This window comes from Amblyraja radiata, chromosome 1 (genome assembly GCF_010909765.2).
Source record: "Amblyraja radiata isolate CabotCenter1 chromosome 1, sAmbRad1.1.pri, whole genome shotgun sequence".
NCBI classification, from domain to species: Eukaryota; Metazoa; Chordata; class Chondrichthyes; order Rajiformes; family Rajidae; genus Amblyraja; species Amblyraja radiata.
This window is the reverse complement of record NC_045956.1, coordinates 55,728,626-55,744,858: the sequence shown is the minus strand read 5'-3', so window position 1 is coordinate 55,744,858 and position 16,233 is coordinate 55,728,626. Positions and strand designations below refer to the sequence as shown.

The 16,233-nt window shown below is 35.0% G+C and overlaps 1 protein-coding gene across 6 annotated transcripts in view; it reads left to right on the top strand.

The window, feature by feature from the left end:
- ppm1k (protein phosphatase, Mg2+/Mn2+ dependent 1K) overlaps window positions 1-8,724 on the top strand; it is a 39,926-nt gene extending 31,202 nt beyond the window's left edge. For 3 of the 6 annotated variants that reach the window (XM_033022178.1, XM_033022195.1, XM_033022187.1), the window contains exons 5-8: window positions 2,030-2,195; window positions 2,320-2,464; window positions 3,449-3,583; window positions 4,381-8,724. In XM_033022178.1, coding sequence (XP_032878069.1) covers window positions 2,030-2,195; window positions 2,320-2,464; window positions 3,449-3,583; window positions 4,381-4,512 — 578 coding nt within the window. In that variant the 3' untranslated portion in view covers window positions 4,513-8,724. The remainder of the gene's footprint in view (window positions 1-2,029; window positions 2,196-2,319; window positions 2,465-3,448; window positions 3,584-4,380) is intronic. The other 3 variants (XM_033022209.1, XM_033022202.1, XM_033022214.1) reach the window with 3 other exon arrangements.
- Window positions 8,725-16,233: the final 7,509 nt, after the last annotated feature.

Here is a 16,233-nt window from a genome sequence, read left to right as displayed (position 1 = left end):
CTGCCTGACCTGAGAATTTCCAGCACTTTGTCTTTTATTCCCTTAAACAAGGATTGGACATTGTAGTTTAGTGTTTGCTTCTTGGTAAATTGTCTGAACATGTTTCCATGATCAAAATGCAAGGATTTTAAATCAACATTTCCAGTAGTTCTGATTCCTTTTTAATCCAAGTATCCAAAGTTTATTAGGTTGAACCATGAGGCATGGCTTAGTTAATGTCAGTGTTCTCTTAGTTTGTTATGGTTTTGGCCTTGTTGTCAATAGCCCCCATATTCTGTGACAGTATTCACCGGAAGCTCGGCCATTAAGGGTCGGGCCTCTTTAGGAACTCAAGTTTGCCTTGAGAGAATCACAGACAGCAAATTGTAAGTTGGCATTGGAGTCCAAGATGAGTGTTGGCGTGCTATTGGCAGGAGATTCTGGGCCAAAGTGGTTGCTCAACCCACTGAAGGAAGTCATTGTTGGATTCAAGGAATCTCCTTGTTCTGGTATCTGAGCAGGAGGTGCTGATCAAGGAGAATTTGCAACAGAATGATATAAAACTGGGGAATTGTCTTCAGTCTGTCACTAGCACTTTTACGTTATTAATGAAAGTTCTGAGCTAGTTAAAACACACACTGATTTTTGGTATAAGAAAATATATCATAGTTGATTTGAGTGTTTTGCCAAGTATGGGGACATTAATCAAAATGGCAAGTTCAGTTTACTCTAATTTGAGCAGCTCAGACTAAATTGAAGATGTATTTTTCTGCTTTCCGAGAAACCCTTTCACACTTACTAGGGAAATAAAGTCAAGCCTTTAACACAATTTAGCTGTATTATAAAGGTAGGACTATTTGTAACATGTAAAAAAATAGGCACCTTCCACAAGTTCCATTTATTTCCCCCTCCTGCACCGCATCCTCCCCCCCCCTTCCCCACAGATAAGCTGCTCCACAAACATCCATTAACTAGACAAGTTACCACAATAACAGCACCCATATGTGCAAGTTGCTCTCGTATGTTGGAATTAATTTCTGATTGATCAGGTTATAATTTCCAAATTTTTATCTGGGTCTTCGCCTGTGTTCATTAATTATTAAAATAATTAGGAGTGTGCATGGGAAGACCATTTTCAAAAGTATTTATTATGCTTGTTATTTTTACCTTTTGCGTGAAAGGCCTTTAGTAGAAGACCTCCTGGGTTTCTGCAACTTGTAGTATGCATTGTTTCCTTTTGAGTACCATGACTGATTTGTAGCAGATGATCTTACCCGAAACAAAGTTTCAGCACCAACCATTGTTGAGAATTTACCCAACTTGACTTTTCTGATTGAACCAATGTCGATTTTGGTCTATATCTGACCCTGTGGTAGTGGAAGTATTGAAGGGGAAAAACAATGACTAATTTCATAGCTCACTGGGAAGGAAAAAGCCCTAAGATGAGAAAGCTTTGATGAACTGACTTAAGAAATCTGACATCTGTTTTCAATGAGGAAAAACATTTTTAGGTCTGGTTGTGATTCATGAAGTTGTGATTTGAACCTAAGTTGAAGTTTTTGCAAGGGATTCCCTTCTAACATGTGCAGATAGCAATGAAAAATACCTGCTATATAGTATACAGTTTTTAATTGAGCACTACTTGGTGTTAATCTTACTGTCTAGATTTATCTTTCTAGTTGATTCCACATAATTGTTGCAACAAGGCTTGATGCCAACTGGAAACTAATCCAAATATAATTAGTATTCTCAAACTGACCATGCATCAGCTAAAGTTTTTATAGAGCCTTTTATAGTATTGTTAAAGCTTAAAAGCTATTTTCAGTCACTGCATGATCTAAGTTGAGCATTGAGCCCTGTTAACAAAAGATAATATCCATTCTCTAGCTTAATTGCATTTTAATACCTGCATGCTAAGCCTTTATGTTGACATACCTGCTTATTTAGCAATAATTTTGATCATACTCAAGTGTTTACTTCGATGCTTTCAAATTAAATTGCATACTCTATACTTTTAGGGACTAATTTAAATTATTTTTGATGATTTTAGCCTCCTTCCTTGCCTCTGGGACAACTGCCACGGTGGCTCTTTTACGTGATAGTATTGAGCTTGTGGTGGCAAGTGTGGGTGATAGCCGGGCAATTCTTTGTCGTAAGGGAAACCATAAGCGGCTGACTGAGGACCACACTCCAGAAAGAAAGGATGAGAGGGAAAGGTAATTTTTTATGAAAATAGAGTAGTATTTTTAATTCAAGTGGTTCACTGTGCATTGATGAATTTTGATGTATTTCACATTCTGTTTCATCTTTTAAAGATTTTGTTTTACTTGCATTTGATAGGATAAAGAAATGTGGAGGATTTGTTTCATGGAATAGTCTGGGCCAACCACATGTAAATGGGAGATTGGCTATGACTCGCAGTATAGGAGATCTAGCTTTAAAATCTGTCGGAGTCATTGCTGAGCCAGAAACCAGGCGAGTTAAGGTAAGCTTGAACTGGTTTTCCATCATTGTTTTTGTTTATTTTTCAACTGTGTATTTGATAATTTGAAGTAATTACTGTGGCCTTCTAAGACCATTTGAGAATCAATGTCCATATTTGCCCAATATGTGTAGAGGAAGGGTGACAGCCAGGGAGGGCAGGGTGGGTGGTGGCATTTTGCTTGGGATTGTCAATGTGGAACGCAGTTGCTGCATATGTTGTGAGTTAGAGGGAGCTATAGTATCAGGATTGGCAATTGCCATTTGAAAACAAAGGAAAAAAAGTGTATAAATCTATTGCCAGAGGGTATCTACTTGACTTGAGTTGCCAGTGCAGGCATGGGGCCTGGTAGAGAGGTTACTTTAACTTGTTTAAAAGCATGCTTCAGAAGTACATTGCAAGTTGCTTATGCACAAGTGACATGCAGAAGAGATGGGCCAAATATGTGACTGAAGACCCAAGATATGCGTGCGTGCGTGTGTGTGTCAACAGATGGAGGCTAGTATTCATCTATCAGAACGCTCTTTAATGTCCGTGTGTGTGCCTCTTAATTAGACTGAAAGCCAATTAAGTCCCAGGACTGGATATCTTGCGCCCAGCATTTAGAGCAGACTGCAGCTGTCCGGTTGTCACCTTCTGAAATGGCATGAATTCCAATTGAGTACTTGTAAATTGGGAGATTTTAAACATGACACTACTATTTCATTTTTAAGATGTACAAAGAAAAGGGAGGTTGCAAATAAGTTTGCCTGTCACCAGCTACAGAGAAATGCTTCAATCTTATTATAGAAATGGAAGATAATGTAGACTTTTTTTAGTACGAGTGGAGTCGGCATAGCTTTATGAAAAGGAAATCCTGTTTGACAAGGAGTTTGAGGTAAGTAGCAGAATAGACATGTATATTTGTGAGGGTTGGCAATGATGCATTTAGACTTTCTTATGGAAAATGATTTCTCTTCTATCAGCTAATCTTCATTCTATTTGCAGCTACAACATGGAGATGATGCTTTCTTGGTTTTAACAACAGATGGAATTAACTTTATCATGAACAGCCAAGAAATCTGTGACCATATCAGTCAATGCCATGATCCAATAGAGGCTGCCCAGGTTATCGTTGAACAGGTAAATGAAATCTGATGTAAACAAGTGGATGAGTCATGTTTATATTTTCCTTGCTGCTAAAATGCCCTTTTTTCCACCCTCCGGGAAATCAAGATTGTCTAATTTGCTTGCTTTATGGCTTGCCTGTTATTGAAAAACCTATTTGAGTTGATAATAGTCAGTTTATATTTTAAAGATTTCATTTATTTATAGATATTGTTTATGACACTTTATAAATATTCTTGTTTTGTTTTTTGTATGCTGTTTCACACTTGCTTTTTATTCTTTTATTCTGTTCGAAATGAATAATAAAATAAAATAAAAAATAAAATAAAGATGTATAAACTAAGTTGCCAAGTTATACGTGTTAGTTACTTAAGCAGGAATGAGAATCTTTGCCTAAAAATCAATTTTGCTAAGAACCATTATTGTGCACTGGTTCAATAAAAATGTAATTTTATTTTTCCAAAGCTTTGGATTTAAAAAAATGTAAACCCTGAAGTAAATGTGGACATTACTTCAGGGGGGGGGGGGGGGTGACAGCAATTTGATTAGGTAATTCAAATTGCCCTTGTCCTACTATTTCTATGAATATTAGCCTCCATCTCCTAGTGAATAGAGATTTTTTGCCTGCAGATTTTCCGAGCTGGCTGAAATGTTCCTCCAGCTGGCAAAAGTACTGCGAATTGAGGCCTGTTTACTTTTAATGGATGTTATTATAAAAACATTGCCGCACAACATATTTTGATTTAAAATAGCATAGTTTACCCAGGGCATTTTGCATTGACTGAAATGCTACTATTCTCTTTCTATTTCAGGCCCTACAGTACGGTGCAGAAGATAACAGTACAGTAGTTGTAGTTCCATTTGGTGCATGGGGGAAACACAAGAACTCTGGCATCAGCTTTTCATTCAGCCGAAGCTTTGTCTCCAGTGGAAGATGGGCATGAAATTACAACACTGGAAAGACTATCATCTGAATGCTGCACATTATTTAGTTTTGAAAATACTATCCACTTTAAAAACCACCTTCAAAGACTATATGCATAATGTTTTCATTTGGGGTGTGTCAGTCATGTGAAGACTTGTAATGTGAATAAAGGCAGCTAGCTAGATGTATAATTAAAGCTTTGCTGTGTCATTTGAAGCAACAAAAAAACTGGACCGAATTGTTGATCATTGGAGAAAACTAGGCAGCAGTATTTGAAATCCATTACTTGATCATTTTAGATGTCGTACGGTATGAAAATGGTCAACCCCTATAATTTTTTTAAGATTTTAGGACAGTAAAAATATTTGGTTATATTCAACTCAATGTAATAATACAAAGAAAATTTGGATGAGTTTTCAGATCTGGCACAGAAATAGGGTTATCGGCTGTCCACATTGAATGCTGTATCTGCTGCCAGGAATAGGGGATAAATTGTTCATTTACGCTGGGACCTAATGACCTCTGAACTAATACTGTTTATCCAATATAGCTTGATAAACCCCATTTGTGGCAGGAACTATTTAAATGGTTTAAAAGTATCACTTGTCTAGGTCAAACTTTTCCTTGCGATACTTTTTAGCTAAATGGTGGGTTCCCCCCCCTCCCCTCCCAAATACAAAAGCACTTTTGCTTTCTTTATTTACCTTTGTTTACTTGGTATGGCACCATGAAGTAAGCTTGGGACAAGAGTTGATTTCACATAAACTAAATGTGGTTGATAGTAATTTAAGCCTAATTTGTCGCTTTAAGCTCAACTCGTAATGTTAAACATGAGGGGAAATTGTCCTGCTGTCGGTGGACATGATTCCTTGCACTTGATGAGTTTGTGGCTATCTCAGAGGTTTCTGCACCACATATTGGTGCCTTTCCAAATCTCTGCCAGAATGGTAGCGTGAGATGTGACCAGAATAAATGTATTGGTGTGCCTTTTTAGCCATATCTACTTCTGCATTAACCTTTGGTGGATTTGAGAAGCTTGAATGTTGACAGTGTTTGGAAAGGTGAAAGTTTCAGTATGAAACTTGACCAGAAAGGGTTACATTGTTACTCTTGTGCTTCAGAATCTGGATTGCTCCTTTGAAACACGTCAAGTGGGTTTCTGTGTAAATGCATTATGTAAATGAATGTTGCAAAGGATATGGAGTGAGGCAGGCAGAAGAACATCCCTGTTGGATTTAAAAGAAAATTGGCCAAACACTTAAAGCAGAAATATTCATTTGGGGAGTTGGGTGGTGGTATGCATGAAGGGAGAGGGGAACTTGTGGGGGCAAAGAACAAGAACAATTGTTATCTTGACTCCGTGATTGGGTGGAGATAATCTTCCAGACTCTGAAGGAGTTCAGCATGGAATGTTTCCCTTAGGTTTTTTTACACCGTTAAAGTTTATCTACATTCACAAATGGGCTGGGTACCCAGACTCTTTCTGAGGGAAAGGGAAAAAAGTGAATTGAAAAACTTTGGCATAAATAAATCAGAGATGCACTTTTTGAGAATATTTGTGTGATGTGTGAATGGCAGAAACTTATTTAGAAGCTAGTGATCTGTTCTTTGTTGTAAAGTAGAAGGATGATGGGATTAGTAGATTGGCAAACCATGATTTATTTTAACCCTGTTTCTCTCATACCTTTCCCTAACACAAACCCATGTGAAAGGCTGAATTGGGGCACTTGGATGTCTTTTTATAACTGAGAAACCTGGAGTCAAAATTTCTTGCAGTTTAAAGGAAGCTAATATTCACATAGATTAATTTATATTGTGATAATATAAAACTCATTAAACTTTGCACTTTGCATTTATTAAACAGAATGTTCAGAGATGGGAAGTGATGTTTGGTTTGGTAAAATTTTATATCAGTTTTTTTTTAATGTTTCTTGATTTTTTTTCTGCAAAGTTCATGTCAACAAAACAATTATCTCTATTTAGAGTCTGCTAACACCAATATATGCAAATTTGGAGGGCTGTAAGAAAGACTTGTAGGGCATCTGGTTACAAACATTGAATTGTGTACAGCTCATGCATTTGAAGAAATGTTTGGGAGACTGGTCGGATGGATTTGCCAGCTGCTATGGTGCTGGCATCTGCCATGTGAGTACTTTGCATAAACATCTGAATAGTCAAGTTAAACACCCCAGTTTAACTACACATAGCTTTTGGATGGCTTATGTTTTATATAAATATATCACTGGGAGATTGCATTTCTAACGTGTGAACTGTTTGGGTTCTCTGGAATGGAACCCTGTATTCATTACCTCAGTTACATAGACTCTTGCACGAAACTCAGTCTGGTGTATAATTTAACTGATTTCAATTAGTGAGCTTCCCAATCTCGGGTAATACTGTTTTGTGTAAAGTGATTTGCATTTAGTTACATGCATGTAATTAGAAGCTGGATCCTTGGAATGTTGAAATTATAGGATCACCAGTAACTTAGAAAGATCTACAAATACAGCACTGCTCTCTAAGTGACTTTAATTTAATTCATCAGGAATTGCTATTCTGTTTTCATGTTATTGATATCCAGAAACTTGGTAACCCAGGTATGCGCATGCAGTAGCTTCTGTTAATTGTATTATATTGTGTATACGTGTAAATACTTGTGTATATAGTATTAATCAGTAAATATACAGTGGATATCTATTTACCATGGTAGTAAAATGTATTATATGATTGAACTGGATTTGTTTGTACAGATTTTACACTTGCATTTGAACCATGTTTTTATTTTACAACCTGGAGAACCCCATAGATGGGATTTAATTACATTACAGAGCGTACCAGATGTTGTATATCTCTGAAGATACTATAGGACTACCCATATAAATTCAACCTGCTGTGATTTAAAAAAATATATCTAAAATTCAAGTCTTTGCAATGAAATCCTATTCGCGTCTGTAAAATTAATTGCTCTGTGTAGTCACTGGGTGGTTTTGAACATATTGAGAACATAATGTTACTGTGCTTTGAGGGCACAAATTACAGGCATAATATTTGTGTTCAGCCTCAAAAGCTCTGAAGCTTTGGTATTTCTATGGTGCAAAAAAGTGACTGAATAATGAAACCTAAAGCTGTGAACAAACTAACCACGTTCAATTTAATATATACACACAGTGCTATAAATTGATGTGCTTGTTTGAATTAGTACCCAGATGTGCTGCTCGCACTCAAATATCCACAGTTAGACAAATGTGAATTAGTGTTATATTTAATAAACAACGGCATTATGTGGTGATGCTGACGTTTCTTGCTGGCCATTTCATGCCACACGAATAAGCTTTTTAGTGTTGGAGTAATAGGAGTATATATTTTAATTGTGGCTCTTTGAGTGTGTAATATATTAATATCATGAAGATAGTTGAAAAGAACAACACTTTTGTTAACTATTGTCATCTATAGGCATGGTGGTACAGTGATTGTCATTAGACTTCTAATTCAGGCTATACAATTCTAAATCATATGCCACTTTGATCAGAATTTACATTCATTACTTTGAGGTTATTGATAATCGATCTTTTCAGAATGGACACCAATTATTTTAACCTGGATATGACTTGTCTCACAGAAAAGTAAATTACTTTGAACTATCTCCTGAAATGGAGTGCTTAATGCCTTTCATATAAAATGGTTAATGGAATTAATTCTTGCTGTGAACTAGGAAAAGGAGTTTTGATTGGCTCAGATGCCTTTTGATCAAATTTGGATATCTGTTGGGTTAATTGTTCTATGTTCCAAAGCAGTCAGAATGGAATGTGAGCAACAATGTACAAGCTGTTCTTGTTTAAAAGAAATCGGAGAATCATACTATAATAATCATCAAAATAGCATAAAGCTATGTTTTTTCTCAAATGGGTACTTTGTCCAATTAGATTTGGTAAGGTGAACATTGATATTTTCTGTTGTATATGAATATTAATATTAGCATTTTGCTTATGTACTTCAGGTTTTAATTTTCTTTGAAAGCCATCAGCACATTTTTCTTAGAATCTCCATTCTCTTCCCTCCAGTGTCTCAATTGGATGCACAGAATGGAAGGTGTTTGTATGATGCTGGATACAATGCATTTTAAAATAAAATGGATATGTAGATGTTTTTGGGTAATGCATGATTAAACCAGCATGTAAAAAGCTGAAACTGTAATCTTTCATTACTAAATAAAAATATTTACATAATTTTCTATCTTCTACTGGGATGATTCTGCTCATTTGCCATCCCCCTTTATCCAGTAAACCTTTAGTACACTCAAAATATTGAAGTGGAGGTTAAACTAAAAAGGCAATCTAACCCATACTCTTTGAGAGCAAATATAAACTGCACAAATTAAATTCCAGCCCCAAACAGTTGTTATCTAGTTAATCAAGGCAATTTGCATTCAAATGGCAACTTACTGTTAATGTTTTGCTCCATGTGACACCATGGAATAATGGCACCATGTTATTATTTATCATTTAATTTTTATATTCTCTGAAATTGGAATGAATTGTCGAATTTAAAATGTGGGGTAAAATTGCCCACTAATATTACTCTGCATTTTTATGAACAGCTATTCAAACATCTTTTCCATTGGCATTTTTTTAATGCAGAGAAATAAATGTAGAATGTGCTCTCAGCAAAATAAACCGAATGCTGCATTAATTGGAACCTTTATGAAACTATTGTAACAATTACGAAGATGGAGTTCAGATGTAGCTCAGTCATGATCCAAACAATTGACCAAGCAACCTTAGGGGTTGAGTAGTTTACTCATGTTCCTAAAGATTAATTGAAATTATGGCGAGTCATATTTTAAAATATACAGGAAGTTTAAAAAAAAGCCCACCATAGTTAAATCTCGATGGACACAATGTGCTGGAGTAACTCAGCGGGTCAGGTAGCATCTCTGGAGAATATGGATAGGTGACGTTTTGGGTCTGAACCCTTCTGAAAAATTCTTCTAGCGACTTTAATAGAACGGTAAAAGCATATTGTACAGGACGTAGAGAAAATGAAATAATATGGAGTCTTGTACATCAGCTAAGGAGGAGGAAAGGATTTTGTTACTGACACATCCAGAAGTGAATGTCCTCAACACATAAGTTGGATGATCTGATTTGACAGGATTATAGTAATTTTTTTTAAAAGACAAAAGTGCTGGAGTAACTCAGCGGGTCAGGCAGCAGCTCTGGAGAATATGGATAGGTGACGTTTTTGGTTGGAACCCTTCTTTGTACTAATTGTAGTTGGGAAATCTGGCGTGGGGGACAAGAAAGCTGGACTGGAGGAGAGGCAGGATAAAGCCTGGCAGGTAATAGTTTGATAGGCAATAGACAAAGGCTAGGGATGAAAAGATAGATGGTGGGAATTGAGAGGCAGGAATGTAGAGGGAAGGGAGAAATGGGTGCAAATACAAATTGGGCATAGAGAGAAGGGGGGGGGGGGGGGGTTGGATCAGAAATACTTGCTATTTATAAATAATAGACAATATATTAAAATCACCATACATGCATGATATTAAACTGCAAATGCCCAGTTTAATAATCTTTATACCAGTCATGGCAGTGACTGAGTGTAATGCCATGGGAAATCAATTGGTGAGAATAAAATACAAACTGAGCATTTTATCACATTGTATATTTCAAAATTAATCAAAGTACAAGTCACACAAGCTGTTGAAGATAATAACTGTATCCAATGCATAAGTATCAAACCTGGACTAAATCCAGACTTTTTATTTGCCTGTATGTCAGGCAGTTTCAATTGTCCAGTGTGTTATTCAGACTTTTAATTTCATGGTTTCCCTCTGTTTTGTGGTGTCCTGTTACCATTACCAAAATCTGCAGATCTGCGAAATACCCATTTCTAATCTGGATTTTGAAAATCTAGGAACAGGTGCTCAGCATTTTCAGACCAACATCCCTCGAGGGACTGCAGTGGCACAAAAAAAAAACATTTGGAAGTCTGAGGACTTAGTGATTGAGTTAAATCACAAAGTGTACAACACATTCTTGCCAAGGTTGATACAAGCCTGAGAACTGAACACATAACCTCTAGACTGACCTCTAGAATACAAATTAACTACATTTAGAATCCATGGGATTGGTGAAGAAGATAATCTAAAATAAGTTTCTTGATAAATGTAAAATTTCTTGTAACAAAAAGCAAGTGAAAAGGATTTTTAGAAAAGAGGTCTATACATTTTTTGCCATCATTGATGGCTATTCGTCCTTAAGGTATCTTCCCTTAGATACCTTAATAGCACCTTTTTTTTTTAAAGCACAATCAAGATTTTTATCTGTTTAATTTTTTTGAAACTAATTGTATATCACATTCTTTCTTTCTTTTTCTAAGGCACTTTACAAAAGGAGATACAATATAAATCTAATAAACCGGAATGACCACCCAACTCCTAAAATTCTGAGGTATTTGGTTGCACCATATGATTCAGGAATATTACCTTGATTTACAATGCAAGACGATAGACAAATAAACAATGGAAGAATTACATTTTGTAGTTGGAATATAAGGGGTGCCAACGAACCAATTAAGAGGGGTAAAATTTTTGCCCAGCTAAAATCGTTGAAAAGCGACATAATGTTTTTACAGGAGACACACATGAAACAACAAACACAAATGAGATTAAAGGCGAATTGGATAGGCCAAACATACTACTCATTTACTTCTAAATCTAGGGGTACAGCTATTCTTATTAGAAAAGGTATTCCTTTTAAATTAAAGAATACTATATCAGATAAAGAGGGAAGGTATATTATAGTTTCGGGTGAAATTTATGCAACCCCACTAACTATGATAAATATTTACGCTCCGAATTTTGATAACCCCCAATTTTTTGATAAAATTATTGACATAATATCAGAGTTTAATTACCAAAATGTGATAATAGGGGGGGACTTCAACTGTGTTTTAGATTCATATCTAGATAAATCAGCAAAACAAAAGAAGAGTAATTTAAAATCTAAGACTAGCGAACATCTAAATACATATATAAAAAATACTAATATAATAGATGCATGGAGATCTGCTAATCCAGTTGGAAGGGAATACTCGTTTTACTCTTCGGTACATAAAACTTATTCAAGAATTGATTATTTTTTAGTGGATATGAAATTAATGCCATATACAAACAACCCAACATACCACATTAGCAGTATCTCAGATCACTCTCCGTTGACATTTTCAGTAAAATTTGAGGGAATGCCGATAAAAAAATTTTTTGGAGGTTTAATACACATATTTTAAATGACGTGCAAGGCTATCAATATTTAAAACAACAAATGAAACTTTTTTTCGATACAAATGATATACCAGGTACTTTGCCTTCTTTATTATGGGAAACTTTTAAGGCATTTATGAGAGGAATTATAATTTCATATCAAAGTTTTCAAAATAAAAAGAATAAGACAGAACAATTGTTGTTAGAACAAGAAATCAGACAGTTAGAGTTGGATAATGCCAAAGATTCCACGACAGATAAACACAATAAGATAATATTATTGAACTTTAAACTTAATCAAATTTTATCGGCAAGAGTGATAAGACTATTCCAAATTACAAAACAGGAACATTTTGAGTTTGGTAACAAACCACATAAGCTCGCCAATTGAAAAAACAAGAAAAGGAAAATACTATAACCAAAATTAAATCAGAGAAAGGTGAATTACTAATACAGTACTACCTAAAGATATTAATAATAGATTTGCCCAATTTTACCAAAACTTATTTACATCTAAAATTAAAATAGAAGATAGTAAAATAAAAAAAATTCTAGATAACTGTAATCTTCCAATACTGGACCTTTTGGAACAAGAGGAACTAGGAACTCAAATTACAATCAAAGAAATAGGTGAAACAATAAAATCGCTGAAAAATGGTAAGACCAGATGGTTTTAATAATGAATTTTGTAAAAAAATTCATGAGATAACGACCCCTTATTTATTTAATTTATACTCCCATGCTTTTAAAGAAAACAAACTACCTGAAACACTAACAGAATCAACTATTACGCTTATTCCAAAAAAAGATAAAGATTTAGAAGATCCGGGTTCGTACAGAGCTATATCATTTTAAATACAGATCAGAAAATTTTAGCAAGAAGATTAAGCAAGTATATTAGTAAATTGATAAACCCTGATCAAACGGGGTTTATCACCAAAAGATACTCATTTAATAATCTGAGACGCCTGTTTAATATAATGTACTCGCATAAAGTAGAGGAAGAAGATATATCAATTATTTCTTTGGATGCAGAGAAAGCATTTGATCAGGTAGAGTGGCAATACTTATATAAAGTACTACAAAAATTTAATATGGGAGAGAATTTTATAACATGGGTAAAATTATTATATGATAAACCGATGGCAAGAATTTTAACTAATAACATGTTATCTCAAAAATTTCAACTATCAAGGGGTAATAGGCAGGGATGTGCACTATCACCCCTGCTATTTGCCCTTATGATAGAACCCCTGGCTGAAAGTATAAGAATTCATCCGAATATTCAGGGCTATAATACCAGGGACCCAAAGAATAAAATCTCATTATATGCAGACGATATACTTTTATATATTACAAAGTCACAAATGAGCATACCAAATTTATTAAAGTTAATAGAGGAATTTGGGTCTTTTTCTGGATATAGAATAAACTGGAATAAAAGTGAAATAATGACATTAAAACCTCAAGAACCTACACACTTATTGAAGTTCCCCTTTAAAATCGCAACAGAAAAATTTAAATATTTGGGTATTCAGATTACTAGAAAATATAAAGCATTATTCAACGCTAATTTCATACCTTTATTAAATAAACTTAATACGCTGATTAAATTTTGGAAAACACTGCCCTTATCATTATTAGGTAGAATAAATGCAATAAAAATGATCTTCCTACCACAATTACTATACCTATTTCAGTCTATACCAGTATATATACCAAAATATTATTAAAAAAAATTAGACTAATATTACTAATTATATTTGGGATTATAGATCACATAGAATCACAAAAAAACACTTATGTAAACCAAAAGAGGTCGGGGGACTTTCACTTCTGAATTTTATGTATTATTACTGGGCAGTGCATATTAAGAATATGATTTATTGGTTGGATAGTTCTACCCAACAGACAGAATGGATAAAAATGGAGAAGGAGGATTGCCATCCTTGTAATATAGGAATGATCCTCTTCTCCCCCAAAAAACTGAATAACACAATATATAAGAAGAACCCAATTATATATGGCACAATAAGAATTTGGAAAGAAATAAAATTATCTTTAAAATTAAGAAATCTATCACTGTTAATGCTAATAGCGAATAACCCTTTATTTAAACCATCTCTTATTGATAAGACATATAACCAATGGGAAAGTCTCGGAATTAGAAGGATCGGGAATATGTACGAAATGGGAAACCTACTATCATTCCAACAATTACAATTAAAATTGAAATTGAAAAACAACCAATATTTTAAATATCTTCAGATTTGCGATTTCATGAAAAAATATATACAAGGATATCAAAAAGTAACTCCTGACTTATTGGAAGAAGCAATGAATATTGAAGCTGACTCACAAAAATTAATATCATATTTATATAATAGTATTCTAAATATAGACCTACCATCGACAGAGGTACTTAGAGAAGAGTGGGAACGGGAACTAATGATAAAAATTACGAAGGTTAAATGGGAAAAATACGATATATATTCACAAATGTTCAATTAATGTAAGACATAATCTAATTCAATTTAAAATTGTACATAGATTATATTATTCAAAAACAAGATTGAACAAATTTTATCCAAATATATCCGCCACTTGTGATAAATGTCTAGCCCAAAAGGCAACTATAACACACTCCTTAGTTTGCTGCATAAAACTTTATGGATTTTGGAATGATATTTTTGAAATATTTACAAAATTATTCAAGACAAGAATGGAACCTAATACTGAAATGATTATATTTGGCGTAATGGAAGATGGGAATAAATTGAACACATCTCAAAATCTATTCCTTAACTATGGTTTAATAATAGCAAAAAAATTAATACTTAAATTTTGGAAGGGTACATCAATACCAACACTTAAAATGTGGATTGCAAGTATGTTGGACACAGCTCATCTTGAGGAAATGCGATTCCTCCTAATGGATAAATCAGACCAATTCATAACGAGTTGGTCTCCATTCGTCGTTTTTTTGGAATCATATGGTGCAACACAATTGTAAAAGAACTGTTTCAGGACTGGACGAGGGTTGGTCAAGATTATAAATAATGATCTCCTTTTCTTTTTTATTTTATTTTATTTTCTCTATTTTCTCTCAACTTTCTTCATTTACTCGTTTTCTTTCTTCACACACTATATATTTCACATCTTTCTATCCTTTACTATCTAACTTCTTTTTCTTATTCTAATCTTTTTTCAATGTAACAAAAAAAAAACGAAGTTGTACATAAAATGTATTATGAAAATATATATTAGGCACTTTGGTGCCATATGACTGTACTTACTTCTAATAAAATAAAAAGGAAAAAAAAGAAAAGAACATCGAACAGTACAGCAGAGGAATGGGTCCTTCAGCCCATAATGTTTGTGCCAAAATCACGATGCCTGGATGAACTGATCATCTGACACTACATGATCCATATCACTCTATTCCCTGCACTTCCATGTGCCTATCTAGAAGCCTCCTAAACACCACTATCATATTTGCTGCTACCACCATCCCTAACAATGCGTTCCAGGGCCCCACCATGTGTAAAAAAAAAAAAACTTGCCCCACACATTTCCATTAAACTTTCCCCTCTCACCATATAGCTATGCCCTCTAGTATCAGGCATTTCCATCCTGGGGAAAAAGGTTCTGTATCTATGCCTCTCATAATTCTCTACACTTCTATTAAGTCTCCCCTCAACCTCTGACATTCAAAGGAAATTATACGTCCATCCAACCTCTCCCTGTGGCTGAAACCCTCTAATCCAGGCAGCATTCTGGCAAACCTCTGCAATCTCTCCAAAATTTTCACATCTTTCCTGTAATGGGTCGACCAGATCTGCACGTAATTCTCCAAATGCGGTCTAAACAACATCCAGAGTTGCATCATGACTTCCTGACTCTTATGTTTAACGCCACTAGCAAAGAAGCCAAGCATGACGTGAAGAAAGCGAATGGTATGTTAGCATTCATAGCAAAAGGATTTGAGTATATGAGCAGGGAGGTTCTACTGCAGTTGTACAGGGTCTTGGTGAGACCACACCTGGAGTATTGCGTACAGTTTTGGTCTCCAAATCTGAGGAAGGACATTATTGCCATAGAGGGAGTGCAGGGAAGGTTCACCAGACTGATTCCTGGGATGTCAGAACTGTCTTATGAAGAAAGACTGGATAGACTTGGTTTATACACTCTAGAATTTAGGAGATTGAGAGGGGATCTTATAGAAACTTACAAAATTCTTAAGGGGTTGGACAGGCTAGATGCAGGAAGATTGTTCCCGATGTTGGGGAAGTCCAGGACAAGGGGTCACAGCTTAAGGATATTAAGGGGGAAATCCTTTAAAACCGAGATGAGAAAAACTTTTTCACACAGAGCGGTGAATCTCTGGAACTCTCTGCCACAGAAGGTAGTTGAGGCCAGTTCATTGGCTATATTTAAGAGGGAGTTAGATGTGGCCCTTATGGCTAAAGGGATAAG